We start from the raw sequence: 25273 nt of genomic DNA, 5'->3' as shown, positions 1-25273 counted from the left end.
GGGCAGGGGAGAAGCACCTGAGGGGAGGGGCTGCAGGAGCAGCAGGGACTTTTAAACAAGAAGGGGCGGCGGGTGGTGCTGTGTGCCCTGGACCTCAACTGCCACAGCGGGATGGCACGGAATTACCCAGGAGGACCCGCTGAGGGACCTCAGAGACATGAAGAAGAATGATGCGGAGAGATTCAGCCCTCCATTGCTGACTTGCGGGCTGGAGGTGACAGCGTGTGAGAAGACGCGAATTCTGTCAGGTGCATTCTTCTCCAGCACCTCCCAAAATGAACGCGACCCCGGCCATACACTGACTGCTGTCCGGCGAGATGCAGGGGCCCCAGTTCACGGCGAGGGCCGGCGGGGTGGAGCTCCCGCACAGTTCCTGAAGCTTCAGGTGTGCGGCCCCTTCCCCTCTCTAGTCCACCCTATCTGGTAATTTCTGCAGAGCCGCCTGTGGAATGTTCTCCGACAGGCACGCAGTTGAAAAGGAATCGTGCCAAAGAGACGGTCCGATGGCTACCCCCAGACGGCGATGCTTTGGCAAAAGCCCGACTCCGAGTTTCCTCTAAAATAAGCCTGTGATTAACATCATCTGACGCTGTAAACACCTACATCTTTTTACACACTGATGTGAGTGTAAAGAGGTGTAGACAAGCCCTGGTCTCCAGATGCCAAGCCTGGTCTGCTAGGCGGGTGTGACCTGAGGGCTGTGGGCACATCCAGGCCCCCCGTTGGCCCCGCCGGGCACAAACTCCTCATTACCCTAGAAAGGCTTCCTGCCACGGAGAACGGCTGCCCGTCTGTTATCAGCTGCCACACCCAAAGGGTTTGTAAGCTGACACATTCGCGCTCCCTTCCCACAAGTTAAGTTTCCCGGCTTTCTTGTCAGAGAGGGGAGACTGTCGAAAATGAGAAGAGATCCCCACAACGAGAAACGGGATATACCTTCAAAATGGAACAGTGAATTCATGCTTCCTCTTTTAACAGAACAAACTCCACAATACATGGAGTTTTAAAAGCAGGCTCCTAAAAAAGTGCACAACGAGATCATAATTTTATAAAAGAAAATGTTATGTACATGATGCACATGGAAATATTACATGTGGGAGACTTGAAAGATACCAGTCAAAATGCCAGGAGTGGACCGTGGCGGGCAGAGGGAAGGAAAGACTTTCATCTGTACACTGGGAATATTTGTAAGTTCCAAATTTTCTATAGTGAATACTCATTGATGTGGCAATCTGAAAAAAATTTAAGATGGAAATTTACGATCCTGATGCATTGATTTTCAATTATTCTTGCCAGAAAGGGACAAAACAGGAAATGTGAGGAGGCAAAAGGAGAAAACCTCCATCTACAAGCCAAGGAGAGAGGCTGACAAGGCCCCACAACCCTGCTGACACCTTGCTCTCAGGCTCCAGCCTCCAGAACAGTGAGACCACACACTTCTATTGTTTTGTGGCCCTTTGTGACGGCAGCCCTGGCAGACTAAGACACCTACCATCATGTGAGCATATGTCTTGTCCCTCGATGACTTTTCACAGCTGCAGTTTCAATGTGGAGACAAGTGCGCGTTTTAAAGTAGGTGCCTAGCCTGGGTCGTGACCTTCACGACGGGCCACTTTCTGCCTCTGATTTCGAGGGGAAACAGTCGTGTGTGCCTGTGTACGTGCGTGCCGCGCTCCAGGGCCCTCGGGAGCAACGTGAAACCAGACACTATGAGACGTCCTAAGGAGGAGGTTCGGACTCAACTCCCCACCTGTTCTCTGATTGACACAATCAATGAGCACTGACCTTCGCGTATTGGTTCAGATGTCAGCAGTTACAGAGTGGAGAACTATTGCAGTTTTTGCAAGTAAGGTAAGCCAAAAAGATGGTGAATACGTGTCAATGTTAAGTGAAATGATGCTACACATTGTTTTAAAATATCCCATCAGAGATGGATTACTTCCCAAAGTAATTTGAGTTACAAAGAGCAGGCAGCCTACTTTCAAACAGATCAAACAACTCTAGCAAGCATACAACCTACCTCTGTGTGGATGAACTCTGGTCGCCATCTGCTTGCTGCGGAAATGAAAATGAAGAAAAAGGAGAAATTGCTGATACTCAGGTTATTCTTTCAGAAAATCCAGTCCGTTATTAGTGAGTGTCAAGTGAGCGTGTCTCAGACACGTCCCCAGAAGGGGTCTCGCGGAGGGACAGCTCCCCTCCTCCCACACCCGCCCCGCGAGCGCAGGTGTCCTTGTCCCTCTTTGGTAAGAGCCCGGCAGTGGGATTGCTGCGTCAAATGGTAAGAATATATTCACGTTTTTAAGAACCTGCCAAACTGCTTTCCAAAGTGGCATCACTTTCAAATTCCCTTGTTGCTTTCAACTGCGGACACGCGGGGCTTTGGTTTCTCTGCATCAGCCCAGCACTCGGCATTGTTCGCGTTTTCGACTGAGCCATGCTAACTGGGTATGAAGTGCTATCTTCCTGTGGTTTTCATTTGCATTTCCCGAATGGTGAGTGGTGCTGAACACCTTTTCAGGTGTTTGTTTGCCATCCATATATCCTGTTCAGTGAAGTTTATTAAAATCTCTTCCCCATTTTAAATTGGGGCTGTTTTTCCTTATTAAGTTTTGAGAGTTCTTTATATATTCTGGATATAAGTACATGGTTTGCAGATATTTATTCCAGCCTGTGACCTATAGTTTCTATTTTTGTAATGGTGACTTTTGAAGACCAAATGCTTTATTTCTTTTCCTTAATAGTGTTTTGGTATCATATTAAAGAAAATTTTGCCTAACTCAAGGTCACAAAGATCTTATTCTGTTTTCTTCCTAAAGTGTTATAGTTTAACTCTTAAATTCAGGTCTATGATTGATTTTGAGTTATTTTTTTGTGTATGGTGTGAAGTAGGGTATTAAGTTCTTTTTTTGCATATAGTTATCCAATTGTTTCAGCACCTTTATTTAAAAATACTCTCATTTCTCTCCCCATTGAATTGTCCTGTGCACCTCTGTTTAACATCCGCGGCTCAGGTTTTATTTCTGGAGTTTCTACTCTGTTCCACTGATCTGTATGGTCCGTCTTCTTGCCAGTCCCACACTGCCCTGATTACTGAAGCTTGATCATAAATTTTTAAGGCAGATTGTGTAAGTTCTCCAATTTGCTGCTTCTTTTTCTAAATTATTTTGGCCACTCTAGGTCCTCTGAATTTCTGTATATATTTTAGGATTGGCTTACTATTTCCTTAAAAAAAAAAAAAAAAGCTTGCTGGAAATTCAGTACAGATCATGGTAAGTCTGTAGATCAATTTAGGGGAAATTTGCTATCATGACAATATTTTGTGCTCCTGTCCATGAGTATTCTAAATCTTTCCATTTATTTAGATTGCATTCAATCTCTCTCAGTACTTTGTAGCTTTAAGTATATAGATTTGGCACTTGTTTTATTATTTTATTATTTTCAAAGCTATTGCAAATGGAATAGTTTTCTTAATATCATTTTCAGGTTCTTCTTTGCCAGTATACAGAAATATAATTGAGGTTTTTATATTAATTTTGTATCCTACCACCTTATTGAGCTGTCTTATTATTTCTACCAGATTTTTTTTACAGATTTGTTAGAAGCATGTTTCCTGCAAATAAATACAGTTTCATTTTCAAGTCTATATCTTTAATTTATATTGCTGTGTTGCACTGGCTGGAACTTGAATAAAATGTCAAATAGAAGTTTGAAGTGGACATTCTTGCTTTTGTCCCAATCTTAAGGGGAAAGTATTCAGAATGAATTAAGTGTGAATTAGTTGTAAGCCTCATTAGGTGCCCTTTATCAGATTAAGAGTGTCCCCATGCCCCAGGTTGTGCAATTGTTTTTGTCATATATAGATGTGTTATCATGTCAAATGGTTTTTTCTGATTGACCAATGTGCTCATATGTTTAATGTTCTTTGTTTTATTAATTTGGTGATTACATTAATTTATTTCCAGATGGTAAACCAACCTTGCATTCCTGGAATAAACCTCACTCAGTCATGGTGTAATAATACTGTTTCTCTGTAACTACATTTGGTCTGCTAATATTTTGTTAATGATATTTGCCTCTGTATTCATGAATGATATCAGCTCATGTATTCTTCTTTGGGATGGCCTTGTCTGGGGTTGGTGTCATGCACTGACTCCACAGAGTGAGGTGGGAAATGTGACTTCCTTCTCTATTCCTGAGAGGATGTGCATGACTGCTGCTACTTTCTTTAAAATATCAGGTAGAATTTATCAGTGAAACCATCAGGACCTGGGATTTTTGTGAGAAATTTAATTAGTGGTTGTCTTTGTTTGTTATATGTCTATTCAAATTTTCTATTTCTTTTTGAATCAGTTTTGGTAATTCATGTCAGCTAAGTAGAATGATCACTCCCTTTCTTAAGAAAGCATGTTTCGACCCTGGTACATTTTAAGTATAGAAAAATTTAAGAGACCCAAGCCTATAATGTTACCATTTTTGCATTAAAAAGTCATTGTGCATATTTGGTATTCTATGTTCTTGAATACTGACAAGAATTTGTCCCGCTAGGTGTGGGACGGAACAAGGTGTCTTCTCTCAGAGTCTTAAATATCTATGTGCATTTAGGAGGTGAGCTTGGTCTGATTCCACCCTGGTGGACACCAAACAGAAACTACAAAGCTGTGTCTGGGAGCATCCTTAGCAGGATTTAACATAACGGTCAATGACAAGTGTCTGTCACAGTGGCAGGCACGTGGTCAGGGCTGGTAGCAGGTGTCACATGGGACTGTCCCAAGCAAATTGGGACATAGGGTCACCCTGGTTTTAATGGCAGCAAAGAAAAGTCTATGGCCATCTGCTCATGGCTTGGAGTGAGGGTCGCCTTTTTGTGGCTGAGTCTGGGGTAGGGAGAGATTGGAGGCATGATAGTTTCCACTAAATGTGTCTCCAAACTTCCAAGTTGCAAGCAAGGAAAATGACTTTGCTGACAATATCACTGTCACTAAAGGTGGGTACCAACCACTTTCTACTTCTAAATTATTGCAAGGAGCCCTCCCTTTGATGCCCTGTAGGGACTTTGGTGAGATGGAACTCTTCCCACAGAGAATATTAAAGTCACCTGTGATCTTCAAAAGTCAGCATAGTCACAAACCCTGCTTTAAAATAACCCACCAGAAACTCCCAGACAGCTGCAGAAAGTGGGTCCAAAAGGAGGCAGCCCTGAGGCTTACTCCACGTCAGTTTCCTACAGTGAGTCCCTAACACTTTTTTAATGAAAAATTTCAAACATCCAGAAAAGTTGAAAGGATTGTACAAGAATGCCCAAAAACTCAACACCTAGGTTCTATCATTGTTAAAGTTTTGCAGTATCTTTTTTTTTTTACCATATGATTATCCACCCATCATTTTATTTTCTGGTGCACCTCAAAGCCCGTTGAGTGCAGACATGAGTATCTTTCATTAAAGCACACATATATCGCTGTTTTAGTAAGCCCATTTTTGTACTGCATTTCTCTCTCTCTCTCTCTCTCTCACACACACACACACACACACATACAATACAAGCCCCACAGTTAAGAATATTTTCTGTCCCTTGCTCTTTCTTCTACTTCCCTCCCCCACTTTGTTCCCATATGAGTAGCACCCCCGAGGACCAAGTAAATGCTTCAGATCAAACAAACCATTCCAAGCATTTTCTGTCCTCGTTCCTGGGGGAGCCTGAGAACCTCCATCTGGTTCTCATCCTAGATTCAGCACACATGCCCTGTGGCTCTGAGCTCACCGCTAGCATCAAGGAGCTCTCTGGGTGTACGGCAGTGGTGGAACAGAGACTTGGGCACTTCGGGAGTGGCTGGGACTCCTTGTGCTTCTCTCTGCAGGGATGGGGCAAAAGGAAGGAAAGACTCCTATCAGCAAAGAAGGGCCCTGTATTGGGCGGTAAGCTCAGAGAGCACTGCTGATGGCTGCCAAGCACCATTCACTCGCCATTACTGTGATGCCCTCGCCTGCAGAATCTCAGAGCCAACAGCTCCTGGGATGTTGTCTGTGTGCTCCTGGGTTGATTGCACAATGTGAGACACCCTGCAGGAGCTCCTCCGGGAAAGGTCTACACCCGCTTGCCAGTGGGAGACCACAGAGGCGCTCCTCCTGCTGTGGTGCCCCACCCTGGACCCTTCATGAGCCTGTGGGGGCAGCAAGCTTGGTTATAAGTGGACAAAGTCATGGGCCTTGGAGCCCAAGGCATTCCATGCTCATTTCTTGCAGCAGCTCTAGGAAATGAATGCAGGATTGTCCTTGACTATCCAAGTAGGTCCAATGCAATCACACGAACCTTTAAAATTTGAGAAATGAGGAAGAGGAGGAAGTCCAAGAGATCTGAAGTATGAGAAGACTAGACCTACCACGACCGACTTAGAGACTGAGGGGCAATGGGGCAAGTGTGGGAAAGCAACAATTCTATCAGCATTCTGAATCAGCCTAGAAGCAGATTCTTTCCCATTACCTCTGGAAAGGAAAGCTGACCTGGTGAACCATGACTGTGCCTTGAGAGGTGCCAGGAAGGGACCCAGCTGCACTTGCCCAGGCATGTGACCCATGTACACTTTCAGATAATGAGTCTTGTTTCAAGTCACTAAATTTGTGGGAATCTGCCATGTAGCAATAGAAAATTGACACAAACCACTTGATGGACATTAACTGAGTGGAACACCTGTGAAATGAGGCAAGAGAAGTCTTTATACATATGATCCTACCTCCATAACAGCTAAACAGTCCAGAAGAAATACTCCCAATAAATTGGTCTGATAACCACTATTAGAGAGAAGCACTTGAGAAAGTCCTCCACAAAGTTCTCCCCTAAAATATACTGGTGATTAACATCATCTCACTCCAGGGTCACTTACTGAGTGAAGGTTTCCTCTTTGGATTGATATCCTGTCAAGTGATTTAAACATATTCCTTGATCTCTAGGAATTGAGACCCTGACATGCTATAGCAGGCTTTGCCTGAAATATAAGGCTATGAGTGTCCAGGCAGTGGACTCTCCGGCTATCAGGTTCCCCTAGGGACACTTGTGCAATAAAGAAAGGCCACTGTTCCCTACTGCCCAGTGCACCCAGAGGTTTGTACTACACTTCAACAACGGGCCTTTCAACAGCGAAAGTTAGCTCATTTTCCTGTTGGAGAAGACAACACTAGATTGAAAATAAATATTCCAGAAATGAGGAATATGGTTCCTCCCAACGTCAGATTAACTTTTATTCATAAAAATCATGTTTCTTTTTAACAATGTGGATGGTATATGGAATTTTTTAAAAGGGCTTTTAAAGAGTTGCACACTATGATTATAATTTTATAAAAACAAAGCAGTGTGTGTATAACTCACAAAACAATATTAAAAATGGAACTTGGAAGACACTACTCAGAGCGCCAGCAGTGGCTGCAGCGCGAGGTGCGGCGAGTGACCAGGTCCCCAGCCCTTGTCTGGCTCGCACACCTGGACTTCTTCAGCTCCCCAGCCCTGTGCTGCGTTGCACCGGACTTCTGCGTCTCCAGCCCCTGGGAGGCGTCCACCCCGGGACTTCTGCGGGTCCCCGGGCCCCTGCGCGACGCGCGCACCCCGACTTCTGCAGGTCCCCGGCCCGTGCGCTGCGTCTGCACCAACTGTCCGAAACCGGGTTTAGTCTTGGTTGTTTCTGGAGACGGCTGGCACCCAGCTGGACAGGGCGGGGGAATGTGCTCAGATTGTAACTAAAGGACCACAGCGAGGCGATGCTTCAAGTGAAACTCTAAAGGACCCGGGTTTTCACAGCAGTATCGCTACCCGGTGTCTAAGGAAACCAATGCAGAAGGAAGAAGCGGGTTATTTGGAGCGAACGCTCCTTTTCCGCTAGACCCCTGGTCGTGAGGGGCGCGGTCCCTGCTCCCCGCCCCACTCTGCCCGAACGTGAGAGCGGCCCGCACAGGTTTCCGCGCAGGCCCAACTTCCGCGCACACCTCGGGGCGTGCGGTGGCACTTCCGGCCCGCTCCCCCGGGGGAGACCGACTTCCGGGACGGTTCGGGGCGTGGAGCTGTTACCCCGTGGCCTCGTTCCCTCCCATGTCAAGGGAATGTTTAATGTAACTCCACTTCGAACTCTGCGTGTCTTGGAACTGCACGAAAGGATTTTAGAGTTTATATGGAAAAATAAAAACGTGAAAGAATTGTCAAGAGCAAGGAAAAATTAAAAAATGCCAAGAGGGGGGTACCCTACCGGACGTTCAGGGAGGGCGCAACCGGAAGAGGGTCTCCCAGGGGAGCAGGGCGCACCATGCCCTTGGCGCTGGCTAGGGTAATAAAATGACCTTAACCCCTGTCTTCGTGAACACAAAAATAAATTCAGGATAGCTTGGAAACCAAAATGCAAAGAAAGGGAATAAAAATGATGAAAATATTAGCAAGGAATATGAAGGATATTTGTATAACCTTGGAGTAAAGAAGACATTTTAAAGCAAGACTCTTAAGAGCGTATAGTATTTTTCAAACAGATAAAACAACTCTAGTAAGCTTACAAACTTACCTGTGTACAGATGAACTCTGGTCATCACCTGCTTGCTGTGGGCCATAAAAATTCATAAAGTGAAAAAAATTGTTGACAGTGGGCTTATTATACAAAATTCAAGTCAGTTTTAGTTAATTTTGAGTAATGGTACCTCAGAGTCTCCTGGGTCTTGGGAAATGATCTCACTGAGGGATAGCACCCTTGTTAGAGGAATAACCGTGTTTTCACCTCTATTAGGTAAGAAACTGGGAGTGGGATTGCCAAGTTAAATGGTAAGTATAGATTTTACTTTTTTAAAAAGATTTGATTTATTTATTTGACAGAGAGAGAGCACAATCAGGGTGAGTGACAGAGGGAGAGGGAGAAGCAGGCTCCCCTACAAGCAGGAAGCCCGATGAGGAGATCCATCCCAGGACCCTGGAATTGTGACCTGAGCCGAAGGCCAGTTTAACCGACTGAACCACCCAGGCATCCCTAGATTTTACTTTTTAAGAAAATGCCAAACTTCTTATCAAAGTGATCTAATTGGATCTCCCCAATAGCAATGTATGAGAGTTCTATCTCTACAGCTTCACCAACACTTGTCACTGTTCATCCTTCTGATTACAGGCATTCCAGTGGGTGTGTAATGGTATCTTACTGTGGTTTTGTGTTTTCTTAATGGTAAATGATGCTGACCATCTTTTGTGTGCTCATTTGCCACCCATAGACCCTCCTTGGAGAATAGTTGGTTCAAATCTTTTGCCCATTTAAAAAATTAAAGCACTGGGTCATTTTCTTATAATTGAATTTTGAAAGTTCTTTATATATTCTGGACACAAGTGTATGATTTATAAGTATTTCATTTATGCCTGTGGCTTATATTTTCATTTTCTTAATGGTGACCTTTTGAAAAGCAAATGTTTTTAATTTTGATGAGAAGCAGCTGTGGAAATATGTGGGCCTAAAAGGAATCAGCTCTGCTGGCTTGATTTTATAGATAGTGAACGTAGAAACACACCAAACACACAGACATGCACTGCATTGTACACACCATGCACATACACATACTGCATCTCACATACACATGCACACACAGACAACCACACACACACCATGCACACACAACCACACACACATGCACTGAATCACACACATGCACACTCATATAGTCACACACACAAGCATGCACTGCATCACTCCAAACACATATACACAACCACACACACATGCACTGCATCACACACACAAACATGCACTGCATCTCACACCAAACACACACACACAACCACACATGCACTGCATCTCACACCACGCAGACTCACATATACACACAGATGCAGAATCAGAGGACTGTGCCAACATAGAAACAAAGGATTGTGGTTGAGAAGTCCCAGCTGCAAGGTGACCCTGGGCATTGTCCCAGGCCTAGATAATATGAATGGTGAAGCAGAGGGACACCTGGTACCTGTGGGAATCCTATTTGGAAGGACAGCTCTTCCTTTCCTGCTGAAGCTTTTGGAGTCTGTTGCTGGCGGCCCTGTGTCATGTAATCAAATGTGCTCAACTTCTTGACCACTAGACAGGAGAGAGGAGGAAACAAGCAATTACACAAGTAAGCAGAGTGGCCTGCGTGCCGCAACCCAGCCTTCCAGAGCTCCCCCCAGGGTTCTGGGAGCTCCTTCCTAACCTGGAGCCCTGGGGGGCTGCTGATGGCCACTCCAGAGCCCATCTGGCCTGTGGGTAGCAGACAGCAGCTCCTCACACCCCCAAGGCCTGAAGCCCCCCCCCCCACCCCAGGAACAGCTGTCCTGCCTGCCTCCCAGGCCTGCAAAGTCAACATGGACCTCAGCTGGGCTGAGCCAGTGGCTCCAGCATCGTGGGCAGCACCCCAGGTCACTGAAAGAGCATCTAAGACCTCTCGGTAGACAGAACTATTCATGAAATGGGTTCTGTGCCTGTTTCAGCCATGTGCTTCAGTGGAGGTGCCCAACTTCCCATTTTTCTTTTCCTAAAACCAACAAACATGAGGACAGATGGCTTCTAATTATTTCTGGAAAGTGAGAAGGCCACCCACAGAAGCCTATTTGCAGTTTGAGGAGCAGACGGAGGGGGGACCGCTCCACACACCCCCGTGGAGCCCTCAGAGGCTTCTTCCCAGGTGGAGTGAGCTCCTGCAGAACGCAGCCCATCCCCTTCCTTGAGTGGTTTGTACAAGCACTTTTGTTTTTGTTTGCTTTGGCTTCTCTTTCTCAATTAACTCCACCTGGTTCTTACTACATCCTTCACACTCCCTCAGAATCTGTGTCTGTTGGAGGGTATCAACTTGCACTTGGTTACAGGCTAGTGAAAACACTCATTCTTTTGCATGGATTTGCACAGCTACCATCACCATCAGACAGTAAGCACAACTGTGTGTTTCCCAGAGCTCACACTCATCATCTGACAGTAACAAGAGGAGATGCAGTTGAGGAAGTGAGGCCAGAGCACAGCGTGCACTGAGTGAGGGTCCACCGTGTTCCCTCCAGCCTTACCAGGCTCTAACACAGGAGCTCAGGGCCACTGCCCTTTGGGATGCTCTCTCTCCCACTTGCGTGAAGGTGGCTTTCCCCACACCCCTGCTGCTGGCACTCCCACATATGTGTGTCTTCCCAGGAGATCTGGCCCTTACCAACGTTTCCACTCCTACTCATGTGCTGCAGACTCATCTGGGTGTCCTTTTCCCAAGCTTCGGAAGGAAGCATCCAGCGGCTGGCAGTTTCTGATGTGTCCCCCAACAGTCCCCCCACTTCAGGGCATTCATGTAGTCCCATCCCCTAGAACGCAGGCTGACCCTGGTGCCTTGCAGAAGAGGTGATGGGGCGTCACTTCCATGACTGGGCTACAAAAGCCTGGCTCTCTCTTGCCTCTCTTGCCTGCTCACCCTGAAGCCAGCTGCCCCATTGTAAGATGCTAAGATGCTCTGTGTTGGAGCATTCGCATGACAAGGAGCGGCAGGAGGCACTGGCCACCAACTCACAAGGAACTGAGGTCAGGAACTGACCTGCCATTGCCCTGGTGATGAGCCTAGAAGTGAATCCTCCCCTATCGGATGAGACCACAGCCCCTCATGGCACCTGATGGAAAAGCAGGGCCGGGGGACCCACAGAAACTGCCAGGCACTAACTGTTGTTTCAAGCAGCTGCATTTTAGGGTAATTTTGCTCTAACAAGAGCTAATATCCCAACTTTGTTCTAGAAGTCTGTTCTTTGATGTCCAAATCCCCTATAAGCGACACCATGAGCCCTAAGCTCGGTGTGTTTCTCCCTTCCAGGGGTCTCCTGTGCATGCCCCCACAGTGACTATGGCACCACTACCCTCCCGGGCGCCTGAGTTGGGGCCCTTTGGTCCCTCTCCTCAGATCTCCAGGTAGCTGTGAGTCCTATGGACTTGTTCTCCAGTCTTGTATCCGTCCATCCTGAGTGGCTGTGGCAGGCTTCTGGACCTGCCCAACTTGCTACCTGCTGGCTATCATGCACGCTGTGACTGGGACACTGTCCCCAAATGCACCCCTGTCCCCCTCGGCCAGTGTGCAGAAGCTTTAGGAAGGGCCTGGGCTGATCTGGCCCTGGCTCCACAGAGGACATGAGGACACTGCCTGCACAAACGAGCCCAGCAGCCACATAGAGCCTGCTGGTGCTGCCCACTCCCACACAGAGGCCACAGGGAGGAAGGTACATTCAAGGAAGGGCTTCACCGGGTGCAGAAGTCCTGCCCCCACCCCCCGTGCCAGGGAGCAGTGGAGCCTGCAGCGCCAGTGCCGTGTGGACATCAGAAAACCAGGCTCCCTGTGGCGAGTGTGGTTAGCAGATACCCTGTCACTGGTTGACTGTTTCTCATTGTTAGGATTTGGTGCTTTTCTAATTCCCCTGTTCTTTTTTCAAGGTTCCCTGTTCCTGCCTCAGATTCTGCTCCTTTATCTCTGAACATTCTAACTTGCTCTGGAAACCCCTCTCATGGTCTTTGCCGGCCTCAGAATAGAACCAGCCCTGCTGTCCCTCGAGGGGTGTCTCTTCCCATCCTGTGATTTGTCTTTTGTGTATTTCTGGCAGGGGCCAGCTGAGCAGTCTTCTGCCTTGGGACATGTGTGAACGCAAGGGGCTGGGACACATACTTAGGTAGAGGTGGAAGATAAGTAGGTGCCCAAGCAGCAGGAGGCTGATGACGTCCAACAGCAGCACGAACACCCCAATGCCCAGGATCACTGGGGTCTTTGTCTTTACAGGGAAAAGGGGGAGGAAGAGCATCCAAGTGTTCTTGCTGGAGACCTCTGTGGAAGCAAGGGGGACATGCACCGTGCCCAGCACCCGGGGCGTGGCTGCACCTCTCCTCGCGAGACAGAGCTCGGTGGTGGGAGAAGGAAACCAGCCCGAGGGAGCTCTTCTTCCTTGCCCAGCTGTGTGCCCTGCCCTACCTAAGTGCCCTTGCAGCCCCCTGACAATCCCACTTTACAGGGCTGGAGGAGGTTAACTAAGTGGCCAGGTCCCAGAACCTGGACCCCGCCTGGCCCCAACACCCACCCTGCCCGTCAGCCAGGTCCTCGCTTGTCCTTGCTGGGCTTTCCCCATTCTCAACCAGCCACTGTCACAGAGGACCAGAAGGCTGTAGCCAGCGCCTCAGGGCAATTCCAGAACATGGTCCTCTGTGCCCCAAACTTAAGTGTAAGAAAAGCACTGACGAATCTGCAGTCAGGCCCATGAGGTGGAATTCCAGCTAAAATGCCCTGACTCTGGTCCCTTATGTGACGCCCCAAAAGGTGGCTGCCAGGCCCACTGTGTTGTGTGGCCGCGTGCGTGCGTGGGGCTGGCTGGACCTCAGGGTGGTGGACGGCATGCTTGTCCCCTTAGCTGGCGATGTTTCGACGAATTCCCACCAATGACAGCAAAGTGTCCCAGGGAACTTGTAGTTAAGCAGCCCTGTGGAATCTTCTGGAACAGCAAACCCAGGAGATTGCCTCAGTCTTCAGGCATTCACATATAGCTGGTCCCACTGTGGTTCCGGAGCCAGCAAGTCCCAGAGAGAGGCCAGGGTCACCCTGCCCTCTGTCCTCACAGCGCACAGCAGTGCCGGCCCAGCTAATGCCCGTGTCGCGAGGCCGTCAGGAAACGCTCAGAAGTGCTGCTGTGGGCACTGGGGTGTGCTGAGGTCGCCGCTCAGCAGGTGCAGTGTGTAGGGGCATTGAGAGGCCACATGGTGGGGAGGGCCTATACCTAGAACCCTTAGTGCCCAGCCTTGACCGTTCTGGAGGCTGCCGGCTCCGGCTAGCCCTCTGGCTTAGGCTACATGTGGAGACTGTCAGGAAGGGTGGCAGGCAGAGGGCTCCAGCTGGCTGTGTGCACATCCTGCTGAGTGGGGCCTGGCCTCGATGAGACCCCTGCTGTTCCCTTTTACCGTAGAAATAACCCGGATGCATTTCGGAGCAGTTGCAGGTCAGAAAGTCCATGCCACAATGGTGCTGTGCAGGCCTCGCGGTGAAGGTGCACAGGGCATAGCCCCCCCCAGGAAGAGGCTGCACGGCAGCAGGACCCCTCCAATGGCACAGGCTCTGGAGAAGGGAGATGTGGGGGCTCGGTCCTACCACCAGATCATCACTGGCTCTGCAGGCTGCTCACTTTCCTGGGAGGAGGGCACTGTCCACACGTGCTTTGGAGCCCGATGCTGGGCCTTGCAGAGATGTTGGAGCCTGAGCAGAGTGCGGGTCCCTGGAACATTCTGAGCTAAGCGACAAGGTCCTCTGTTTTCCTGCTCTATGTGCTGGGCCATGATGTGCTCTGGAGAGAGGCCTGGGCTGAGAAAGGCAGCTGAGGTCCCTGGGCACTCAGGACAGACACAGGAGGCGGTCCCCTGGGGGTCCTCCCTGCATCAGTGTCTGGGGCTGCTGTGACCAATAGCCACAGACTGGGCAGTTTAAACAAGAGATGGAGCCTGGAAGTCAGGGTGTTGCAGGGCCCAGCTCCCTGCATGGCTGTAGGGGAGGATCTGTCCTGAATCTTCCGGGTCCTGGGGCTCCAGGCACCCCTGGGCTGTGGCCGTGTCCCTCCAGTCTCTTATAAAGATATTCTCAACGGACCCAGCACCCCTCCACACACACTCCCGGGTAACCTATGGTCATTTCAAGATCCTTAATCACATCTATAAAGACCCTTTCCCCAAATAAGGTCACAGTCACAGGTCCGGGGGTAAGATCATGGACATAACTTTGAGGCCACATCCAATCCCACATCTGTTCCCAAGGCCAGGCTCCTGCACCCACTTAGCAGAGGCCTGCAGCCACACATCACCCGGAACCTGTCCCCATCCAGACCGGCTGCAGGGTGATGGGCAGAGGGCGCCCCTCCCACGCCTGGCACTACCTGGGAGCACGGCCTCTGAGCAGCCAGCACCACGGGCCCTGAACCTGCCTCTGCCCAGCCATGCCGCTCACCCAGCTGGGGGCAGGCCAGGCTGATGCCCCCCAGAAGGAAGGCTTTACCACAGAGGCGGCTGGAGGGACAGGCTAACACTTGCGAGTGACCCAAGAGGAAGCAGGACCACAGAGGAGCCACGTGTACTTTCGTAGTAGGGGTGCGTGCGGAGCTCCTCCGGGTCGATGAAGAACTGGATGAAGATGTAGAGCAGGATGACAATCAGGCAGAGCAGGCCAGCCGAGGCGGAGGCCACGGAGAAGAAGAAGTACCTGCGGGAGAGGCAGAGGCAAACCAGGTTCAGGGCCAGCCGACCCACAGCCCTGGAAGGGCGGCAACCCGCGCGGGGTGTCCCCGGCCCCGAACCCAAGACCCAGCCCTCTTCCCGTCTCCTGTCCCTCGAGTGGAGCTCTCCACGGATGCTGCTGGCTCGCGGCCGTCCTGATGGCACCTCCGTTTTCTGTGCCTCGCGGCTTACAGACGTGCTCCCCTTCAACCCCCACGAGGGGTGAGGAGGGGCCACCCTGGCTCACAGGGAGGGACACAGAGGCTCCGGGCCATGTGGGGTGGGCGGGCACAGGATCCCCCACATCCGGGCCGCTTCTCACCGGGGGCTCCCGCCCGGTCACACAATTGTGGACAATGAGCCCTCATGGCTCTTAGCCTGGAGTTGGGGTCGTGACCGCTGCCACTGAACAGAGTCGGGTGGTTTTTTTTTTTTAATTAATTTCACTCTTTTTGTTGTTCTGCTTGTACCTGAACTATGGCGTAACGGATTTGCTACTCCAAAAGCTGGTAGAGCCAGTAACCCCAGTATTATCTGCAGATCATTGGAGGTACTTTTTACACTTGAAAGCATTTTCTTGTATTCTACCGTTTGCTCTGAGTGGCCAAGGAAAACACATTTGTCTCCTCATTCAGAAAAACTTCGGGGCATGCGTGCAGCAGTGTAGACAGGAGGGAAAGTGGGCAAGACAGCTCCAGCTCAAAGCCTAGTCCCTCTGGAAGAACACTTGGCGGTTCCTCCTCATGGTGGAGGTCCTGGTGCTGTCCTTCCTTCAAGGGCACTGAAGCCAGGGTGGGTCGGGGAGGCCAGAGGGCACCATGACAGGTGCCTGGCTGGGTACAGCTCATGACCCACAGCTCAGGGGGGTCATCTCCACGCACCCTCCCTGGGGCCAGGCACACTTTGGGGCACAATTGACATCTTGTGCTTTGGCATTAGACCAAAATCACTCCTGCCCCCTTGCCTGGCTCAGAAGACCCAGAGAATGATCCATCCATGCAGAAAATAAATTATGGTCAGCAACTCTTGGAATATGCTCCCACGGCACGGTTTTCCTCCAGGCTTTCTGCTGTTGTGACATTGAAGGAAACCACTCCGTCAACATTTTCAGTCTCAATGTGTTTTCTTCAGCTGGAATTCAGTTGATTCCATGATGCTTTCCCAGAACTTCTTGAGGGTTCTTTACACACAACTTCAGGTGGAGAGCTAAAACGTGAGCATTCCCAAAAGGTTGGGTGCATGTGGAGCACAGCCCTGGAGTCCTGGGGAGCTGCTGGCTCGAGGGCCGTTGCATCGTGGCCCCTCACTAAGCCCCCCGAGATGCATCTCCTGTGCAATCCTAGGCAGGCCCAGCCTCCTGTGTGTCCCCGAGCTTCAGGGGGCACAGGCCTGGCCCCACACCTGACTCTGGTCCCCAGGGAGCCCCTCCAGGCTGGAAGCCCCTCGGCTGCCCTGCCCTGCTGTCACCTGGCAAGAGGCAGCGTTCCCGATTGGGTGGGGGCCAAAGCCTGTCCAACCGACCTTCAGGACACGAAGCATCGCTTCCTTCCCTGACTCCTGCATCTGCGGCGCCTCAGCACCTAATCCAGCCCTTTCTCTGTGAAGACCTGACTTCACTGGCTTGTTAGGCTTTGCCCGCTTTTTTGGACACGCGGTCTTTTAAAGGCAGTCACTCCCTCTTGCTTTTTCTGCTGGATGGTCGAAGGGACAGGAGGGAATCTGGGGCAGATGCACACGGACGGCGGCCCTGTGCTCACCCTGACCCCTGCCTCACCTCTGCGTGCTCCTTCCGAGGAACGCAGCCCCCTCCTTGCTGTGTGCCAGGCACCTGCTCCCTCCTGCCGGCCCTGCCCAGTGGATGCCCGGACGGCTGCTGGGGCTCACCCGCAGTCGAGGGGCTTCTCGCCCTGCTGGGAACCCCCTCAGCCTGCTGTGCCTGGAAACCCCTGTCAGGCCCTCTGAGTTCCAGCCTGTGACCCGTGGGGCCTGGCCCACTCAGTCCTGCTCAGTGGCAGGGCTCCTCTGTCCCCCGACAGCTGACTGGGCCTCAAGGTGACCAGCTCGTGCCAGCAAGGCCTTGAGGAGCTGTGTCCAGAGAAGAGAGCCCTGCTAGTGTGAGGAGGCGGCCCACCCCACCCTCGTTGGCCCAGGGCTTCTCTTCTGTAGGGAGGAGGGGGCATGGGGGCTCCCAGGCACTCCCAGTCCCCCAGTGCTGATGGGGCTTTCCTAATTATGAGAGCTTTGTATTTCCTTCTGCTCAAAGCAGCGAGCCTCTTCAGGCCTGAACCAGCCGCGCATTTCTCACACGGTCTTCCAGCTCCAGGACTGGGTGCACGTGGCACGTCTGCCATGGGTGGGGGGAAGCAGGGGAGCCCCTTGGCAGCTGCGTCATCAGCCAGCGTGGGCCAGTGCGAATGAGTGCGGGGGGCTCTGCTGCTCCTCCTGGCCACTCGGAGCCCAGACCCCGGCCCGTGGGGTCCTGGTGATGCTCACGGGCCCTGCACCTGAGCCCGTCCGGGCCTGGACGCTCGCTCCCAGTACAGCCTGGGCCCCTGCCCTCTGTCCTCTCACTGGGAGAATGCTGCCGGGCCCGAGCCAGCGGGTCAAGGATGAGGCAGCTCAGCCCACACCCCTTCCCACAGGTTGGACCTCACACATCCAGGGGTGACTCCAGACCACACGAGGACGACAGAGGACAGCACGTGACGCCCCCACTGCCATGGCCCTCACCCCCTCACCCATGAGGCCCCTGCCTGCAGAAGCCCTCTCTTGGGGCCCTGGACTCCTCACCCTTCCCCCACACCTGGCTCTCCCCTCCCCCCAGCTCCCCCCTGCTCCCCCTCACCAGTAATTCCTGCTCCCCACACAGTTGTTGAGCCACTTGCAGTGATGGTCAAAGCCAGAGACACACTTGTTGCAGGCGCTACAGTGTTTGGCCTTCGAGCTCCTGGAAGGGAAGGGAGAAATGAGGACCACCAGCCTGTTGGCAGCGTGTGACGGAGGACAACAGGGTCGAAGCCCCCACCTGCCTGTCGGGGGGAGGCGGGCAGCAGGGGGCACCAGGCCCCAGGCGGGGTGGCCTCCCCTGGCCACGCCTGCCACATGGTGCCAGGGATCGAGCTGGGAAGCTGGGCTCAGATCCCACCCTGAGCCACGGGTCTCCCTCCCAGGCCGCCCACGGAAGCCGTGACCAGCCCGGGCGGAGATCTGATAGGGGTGTCTGGATCGGTGGGGGGCCCCATGTGTCTGAGGGCCACGGCTCCTCGTTCAAGGAGAGCAGTGCCAGCCAGCCGACGGGAAACCGAGGTACCGCCTGCCCCCACACCCGGGGCACTCACACGGTGACCTCACACAGGTGGCAATACTGGTTCTGGATCACGTGTGCATGTTTGGACCGGTCGAAGGTCGGCATAGGCTTGGAGTAGTTCTTCTTGAACTGCACGTTGGCTTCGGCCGGGTCGATGGAAACTGCAATCAAGTGGACCAAGAAGTGGAGAAAGAAGAGCCCGCCATTCACCTGGGGAAGAGGCGTCAAGGAACACGCAGCCAGACCTGGACAACACGGCGAGGGTGCCCGCTCAGGGTGGCTGCCGGTCAGCGCCACGGGAGCAGTGCGCCTGGCCAAGGGCTGAGTCCCAGGACGGTCCGCTTACACCCCCGCGGCCGACAGAGCGAGCCCCCCATTCCTTCCTCCACGAGAGACGACGCTCGCTCGCACTGGAGATAGGCTTTCCCGCTGGAAGCAGGGCCCTGGAGGCACCTGCCGGGGGCCTGAGGGTCAGTAGGGGGTGGGCACCATGCTGGGTGCCGAAGGAGGTATGGGGGTTCTTCGGGCAGCTCCAAGAGTAGGTGTGGGGTTAGGAGGCAGGCGTGTCATCAAGAAACGAAGGTGGGGAGGAAGGGCTCCCACACCCAGTCTCTATGGGGCGCCTCCGTCTCTTCTTGTCTTCCCTGCCCCTAGCCCCTCCGGCTCTCCAGCACCCACGCCCTCCATGGCATCCAGGGTAAAACCAGGCCCTGGGATCTCACCCTCTCCTCCTCCTCCACCTCGGGACCAACACACCGTCCCCATGGAAACCAAACAGAAGAGGTGGAGGCCGCCTCCCTGTCAGCCCTGCCCTGCTTCCCCAGACTGGCTCTGAGCGGGAGGGCTCAGGGTTACAGGCCGGGCTCCAGGGTGTGGTGGGGGAAATGACTGGCCGTGTGCACAATGCTCTGCCGTGATTTTAGGGGGTTGCAGGCTCTGAGCAGGGGCTAGGGTCATAGCTCCGTTCTGCGGGCAGCCCCCATGGGGTCCTTCTCATGCTCCACCACTGCTGTGGTCCGGGGTCTGCTGCCCACCCGGCAACAGCGCTTGGCCTCCGCATGGGCCTGCCTCCGTGAAGTCCACTGCACAACAAGCCTGAGTGCTTCTGGCCAGACCTGCTCATGGCCCCTCGTCCTCTAGCCTCCAGGCACCAGTGTAGACCCAGGGCTCTGGGTGCCAGACGTGGGCACAGAGGCGATGGGGAGCCAGCCCTGCTGGGGGAGCATGGCTGTCAGGAGGGTGGGCGAGAATGAGCGAGAGGCTGGTGCCCAGGCCAGGGGCAGGTGGAGGGGCAGCTGAGAACCAGCCAGGCCCTGGGAGACCTGCAGGAGGAAGGGACTGACCAGATCCCTCAGGGCCATGGAGGGGGTGCAGAGACACCAAGGCCCTTCGTGTGGCCACCAGACCCTGCAGGGCCGGCTAGGGCGGGAGCCTGCCCTACTCTGCTGCTGAGCAGACCACAGCCCTGTTCCATGCAGGGTGTGGGGCAGCTGGCGGGTGGTCAGGGGCTGGGCCGGGCTTCACGGTCACAGCTGGAGACACCAGCATGGTGCTGGCTTGCCTGTCTCTCTGCACCTGCTCCCTGAAGCCATGTTTGTGTGGTTACCGGGGCAACAGGAGCCCGTCCTGAGCTGCAGGCCCAGGACAATAAGATGCAGCAGGAAGTCCAACTGTGGCCCAGGTGCGGCCCCTTCCTCCGCCTGCCTCAGAAACGGGCGGGCAAGGTGCACAGGAGGGCAGCCAGGGCTGGGATGTGTGCTCGAAGCCCTTTGCCCCTGGCTACACTCGGCTTGCACGAGACCATCGCCCAGGAGACAGTGCGGGGACAGCTCGGCCCACACTCTGACCCTCAAAGTGCAGGCGCCCCAGGCACCTGACCTGAGTCGCTGGGCCAGCCATACAGAGCTGCCTGCCGCCAATTCCCCCAGATGTCTGAGCCCTGCAGGGGCCCCTGCCAGGCCGCCCCCAGAACCTGTCCCCCAGGAACAAAGGGGTGTGGCTTCCAGCCCCCCCATGCTGTAGGTCAAGTCCCCCCACAGCCTCCTCGAGCATGAAGCTGTCCAAGCAAGAACACAGCCCACCAGCTTGTCTGACCTAACGCCGCCCAGCACTCAAGAAGCTGACCCCAGGTCACCCACAGGAATGATATGGACCAGCAAAAGGCGCCCCATTCTGCCTGGCCATTACTGGGTCAGCCACACGTTCTAGATGTCAATGAGCATGGGCTGAGCCCCAAAAGTGTCACAGGGTGCGTGGGTTCCCGCTCTCACTTTCAAGTGCCATCTTCTCACAAGAGTGTCTCAGTTTCCCGTGAATAACAAAAAGCAAAAGGAACAGGGTAGGAGGTCTCCCTCAGTAAGCAGGAGGCCCTGCCCCAGAGGCCACGGTCCCCTAGCAACAATCTGTGTTTGGTAAACAGGCGCGGGCGCAGCCCAGGACACAGGCCCTCCCGTCCTTCCGGTTCTGCAGCAGGAAGAGGTGAGGCGCCCCCAGAGCCCCCACTGCCCCAGTCACGTCTGCCTCTTGCCAGACCTGGAGTCAGAGCGGGATGTCAGTGGCACGGTCCTGGCAGCTCCCCGGGGGCCTCTCGGCCCAGCCACACCACCGGCCCTCAGACTAAGTCACGTCCCATCAGACGCCAGCCCCTCTGCACCGTGGACCCCTACGGGCCAGGGATGGAGCTGCTTCCCTTTGCAGGATGGCGGGGGACGCTCAGACCCAGAGGGTCAGCCAAGAACCCCTGGGTCGCCTCTTGTGCTGAGGCTTCGGGAGGCTGCAGCCCGGCCCAGCCCGCCTCCTTGGGGCTGCAGCCTGCCCCTGCAGGCACCGAAGGACACTGGCGCCCCCCAGCGGCCAGAGCACAGTGCCCAGGCGGCTGCAGGGGCCTGGGACGTCGCCTGCCCTAGGGGGGCTGGGCAGAGAGAGACCCTGTCCCAGGGCAGCCTGAGTCCTGGACGCCTGTCACGCAGGCAAGAATCCCTCACTGGGGGCTGGTGCCAGGGGCAGCGCAGACCATCACTGGGCTCCGTTGCCAGGGGCAGCTCATACTGGGCCCCAAGCCCAAGCCCCCTCTGGGCCCGAAAGCAGGTGAGTCCCCCGGGGGACCCCTGGACAAAGAACACGGGCAGCTCAAAAAGGCCCCCCAAACAGGCTGAGCTACGGTCAAGAGACAACGAAGGTGAGGATTTTAACCCAGCAGGTGAGCAAACCCACAGTCAGGATCAGGATACAGACAAGGAGGGACCGCAGGAGGCAGGAGAGCCCGCCCACACCCGCGGGCTTCCGGGGCTCCGTTCCCGCCGCCGCTAGCTTGCGGGCGGTGCATCTCCTGCACAAGGTCTCCTGAGCACACGGTCAGAGTGGCAAAATGGAGACCTCACTGTTTCACAAGCCACAGCGAGAGGGTGACTCCGACAGGGAGGGCCAGGCCCAGCTGCAGGCTGCCCCGGCTGTGGGGAGGGCGCCCACCGCGGGGCAGGGCACTGGTGGACGCTGCGCTGGGCCCGAGACAGGAGACCCATCACCGCGTGCCCAGTGTGAACTGTGACTGGATTCTGGGCTAAAAACCCCTGACAAAGCATGTTTTGAGGACCCCTGGAGAAATTTTAAGATGGGCTGGCTGTGAGATGGTACGGTCTCTGCCCATCTTGCTGGTTGTGAAAGACACAAGTACATGGGCCCCGCCTCACGCCCCCACCTCACCACAGGCCTGGAGGTGGGGTGACCGTGCCCAGGGCACGCAGGACCCATGCTCCCCGATGCCACTCCTGTGGACCAGACACTCTGTGGGCCCCACGGGGGCAGGCCGGCCAGGTTGGGGGCCGCGTGGTGCTGGGGAGGCAGCGGGCTTGCATATCAGGCCATGGTGGATGCCGAGGCTCACTGGTGGGGTCTGCCAGCATGGCCCCTAGACACGGATGCACCGGTGGAACTGGATCCACCACCCACAGGGTAAGGCATGAGGAGGGACCAAGGCAGGCGATGCCCGTGTGGCTGGGGGCAGGGCCAGCACCGTGGAGCCTGTGTGACAGCCCCATGTGCACCCACGGCCCCAGCGTCTGCCCACCTGGAGCTACTCTCCAGGGGTCCTAGCGGCTGGCAGGCTCACACTCTCTGCCAGGTCCGGCCACCACCTACCATATGTCGCAAGAGGGGCCAAACAAGAAAGCATGGGGACAAGCGGCTGAAGACAGGCCACTGTTATAATTAGTGTCTCTCTCTAAACACACCCCCTTGGATCCCTGGCGTGGCTCCCCCACCCCCGGCCAGCTGGATCCAGCCCACTGTGGACCTGCAGATGGACCCTGAGACTGAAACACCATGCACGGCCCTGGGACACACCCTTCAGCCTCTGAGCCAGACGGGCTGCTCGAATGCGAGGAAGAAACCCTTCTTCCCAAGCGTCTGTGTGTGCGACCACATGTGTGGCCGTTGCGGGACTGTGTCCGTTTGTCTGCATGTCCGCCCTGGCCATGTGACTCCTTCCTGTCCTCAGGGCTCTCCACCCCACCCCAGGGTCCCTCTGCCCCTCCCCACCAGGCGCATTCTCCCGGAACTGATGGCGGGCAAGCCTGTGCTTTTTAGCAAGGACCCCGAGCCAGGGAGCCACATGTAGGATATCAACGGGTTGCTGTGGCCACGGTGGGTGTTTGGGGTGAAGAGGGGGGAGCGGGGTCAGAGGGCAAGGGGCTGCACCTGTGGGTGACTTGGTGCAGAGGATGGAGCGGCAAGGGGGATGGGAAGGCGTGGCGTGCCCCTGAGCCAGCTCTGGGGGCCGGCCCTCCGGGAGCCTCCCTCGGACAGCAGGCCCTGCTCCCACAGTAAAGGATACGCCGTAGGCAATGTACTTCCAGTTATGTGGCAGGAAGGGAATGAAGATGCCGAAGTTGGCAATGGCCATGATGAGGAGCGTGACCCAGGCCACCGCCTGGAAGGAGTGCAGGGGCCTCGACCAGCCATTCACTCGGGACAGGCGGGGGGGCGAAGCCTGCTTGGTCCTGGCTTCTGGGACAACCCGTCTCCAGCTTCTGTTGCACAAACCCATCTGCAAGACGGGAGGGGGACAGACAGGCCGTGTGTGGACCCTCCCGCAGCCTGTGTGGCAAGGGGACCCCAGGGCTGCCCACCTCTGGAGGCGGATGGCAGGTGGGGGGCCCTCCAGGGTCCAGAGGAGTCCTGTGTCTGCCCAGGCCACAGCAGTGATGCAACACTCTTGGAGGGTGTGAGGCCCACAGGGCCGAGGACCCGGGAGAGGCGCCGCCAGGACCCCAGCGCGGGCATGGCCGTGACCACCTCCAGTTGAGTGCGGGCTTTGTTTACAAATGGGCACTGACTCATCAGAAGACCTGTCACATGCAGGAAGAAGACCCCCATCAGGCCCTCATCCCTGGGGAAACAGAGGGGAAGTTGGCAGGAAAAGCAGCCCCTCGCTCTGTGACCATTTATGTGCCTGAAATCCTCAGAAAACCTTCCTACAATTCTCCCTTAAGGACAAAACTAGATGCCACATGCCCAGAAATGAAGACCTGCGGGCTGTGGGGCTTCTGGGGCCTCCAGGTGCTTTGGGGTCACCAGTGCCGAAGCGAGGGGCTGGGAGGGAGCCATGGCCACTTCTGGCCAGGCGGCAGTGAGGGAATGGGTGAGCGGCACATCACAGCCACGGCGGGTGGAGGCCTGAGGGTCCCGGGGACTTGGCCACATGAGGGCAGATTTCGGCTGCTCTCTGCAGGCTGGCCGCTCCGTTCTCGGGATGTGGGGCCAGGCAGGGCTTCCCTGGTCAGTAAGACTCCTGGGGGCCCGCCGAGAGCATCCCCCATGGACAGCAAGGCCAGCGCAGTGGTGGGGACTGGGGCAGGGAAAGCACCCTGCATTACAACGTGATTCCCGAGCAAAAGCAACATTCAGATGGAAGCGTGAACCAACAGAAAGGACACTGCCAAGAATCAAACCCCCAGGAAGGTTGGATCGGGGGCACGCGTGGACCTCAGGGCCGTCAGCCCCAGGGCCGCCCACGCTGGCAAGGATAGGGGCGCGACTCCATCCTGCAGGGGTTCCCAGGACGCAAAGGTCACCATGATCATGTGTGGAAACCCCGAAGTTCAACTGGCATCAGAGTTTGTACAATTTAAAGGAGCGATTCTTCAGGTTCTGAGAGTAGTTGGAAGCTAAACAGCCCTGGTGTCACGAGAGCACGGGGGCCACGCGTGAGGCCTGTGGGGACACCGAGTCCCTGCTCCCCTGGGGGCTCCGGGAAGCTCCCCCGCGTCGCACCTGCAAGTGGCCCTGAGAAGTTGGGAGGCACCAAGGGCAGAACTCCATGGTGGGCAAGCGCATCCTAGTTACCGCAGGGGCCGCGTCTCATAGGCGCGAGGACGGCACGTGGGTCACCCCCGCCCAGGCCCACGGTCCGAGTGGCAGCAGGAGGCGCACACTTACCCACAGTCACGGGGGCCAGCGGGGCGGGCGTGGCTGAAGTCTGTCCCTGCAGGCTCCGCGGCTGCGCGGGCCCTGGTGGATGAGGGGTCCTGGAGAGAGCACACGCGGGTGGCAGCCTCACCCGCCCCCCCCCCCCCCCCCGGTGGCAGGCGCTTCGCTCACACACCTCCATTCACCAAAACCACGTGTTCCCCTCACCTAGTCTGAAGTATGGCCTAAGGGAAAGCGCGAATCTTCTGGCTCGATCCTTAGCTCTTGGGGGATCCCATCGGTTCAAAACCCGCCACCAAACACTAGGCTCCCA

The 25273-nt window shown here is 54.7% G+C and overlaps 1 protein-coding gene across 1 annotated transcript in view; it reads right to left on the bottom strand.

Moving 5' to 3' along the window:
- The window catches only part of LOC114198567 (palmitoyltransferase ZDHHC11-like), a 30182-nt gene extending 6604 nt beyond the window's left edge, over positions 1–23578 (bottom strand). The window contains exons 1-8 of the mRNA XM_088023196.1: positions 23366–23578; positions 18566–18744; positions 18073–18174; positions 15089–15213; positions 12652–12807; positions 9967–10076; positions 8538–8572; positions 5762–5852 (exon numbers count right to left, since the gene is read on the bottom strand). Coding sequence (XP_087879322.1) covers positions 5762–5852; positions 8538–8572; positions 9967–10076; positions 12652–12807; positions 15089–15213; positions 18073–18174; positions 18566–18744; positions 23366–23578 — 1011 coding nt within the window. The remainder of the gene's footprint in view (positions 1–5761; positions 5853–8537; positions 8573–9966; positions 10077–12651; positions 12808–15088; positions 15214–18072; positions 18175–18565; positions 18745–23365) is intronic.
- Between the last annotated feature and the right edge of the window lie 1695 nt (positions 23579–25273).

Source organism: Eumetopias jubatus, unplaced genomic scaffold, assembly GCF_037043125.1.
Source record: "Eumetopias jubatus isolate StellerSeaLion01/CBP00866 unplaced genomic scaffold, mEumJub1_p1.0 scaffold_5, whole genome shotgun sequence".
Taxonomy (NCBI): Eukaryota; Metazoa; Chordata; class Mammalia; order Carnivora; family Otariidae; genus Eumetopias; species Eumetopias jubatus.
The sequence above is the reverse complement of the archived record's forward strand: the minus strand, read 5'-3'. Positions and strand labels throughout refer to the sequence as shown.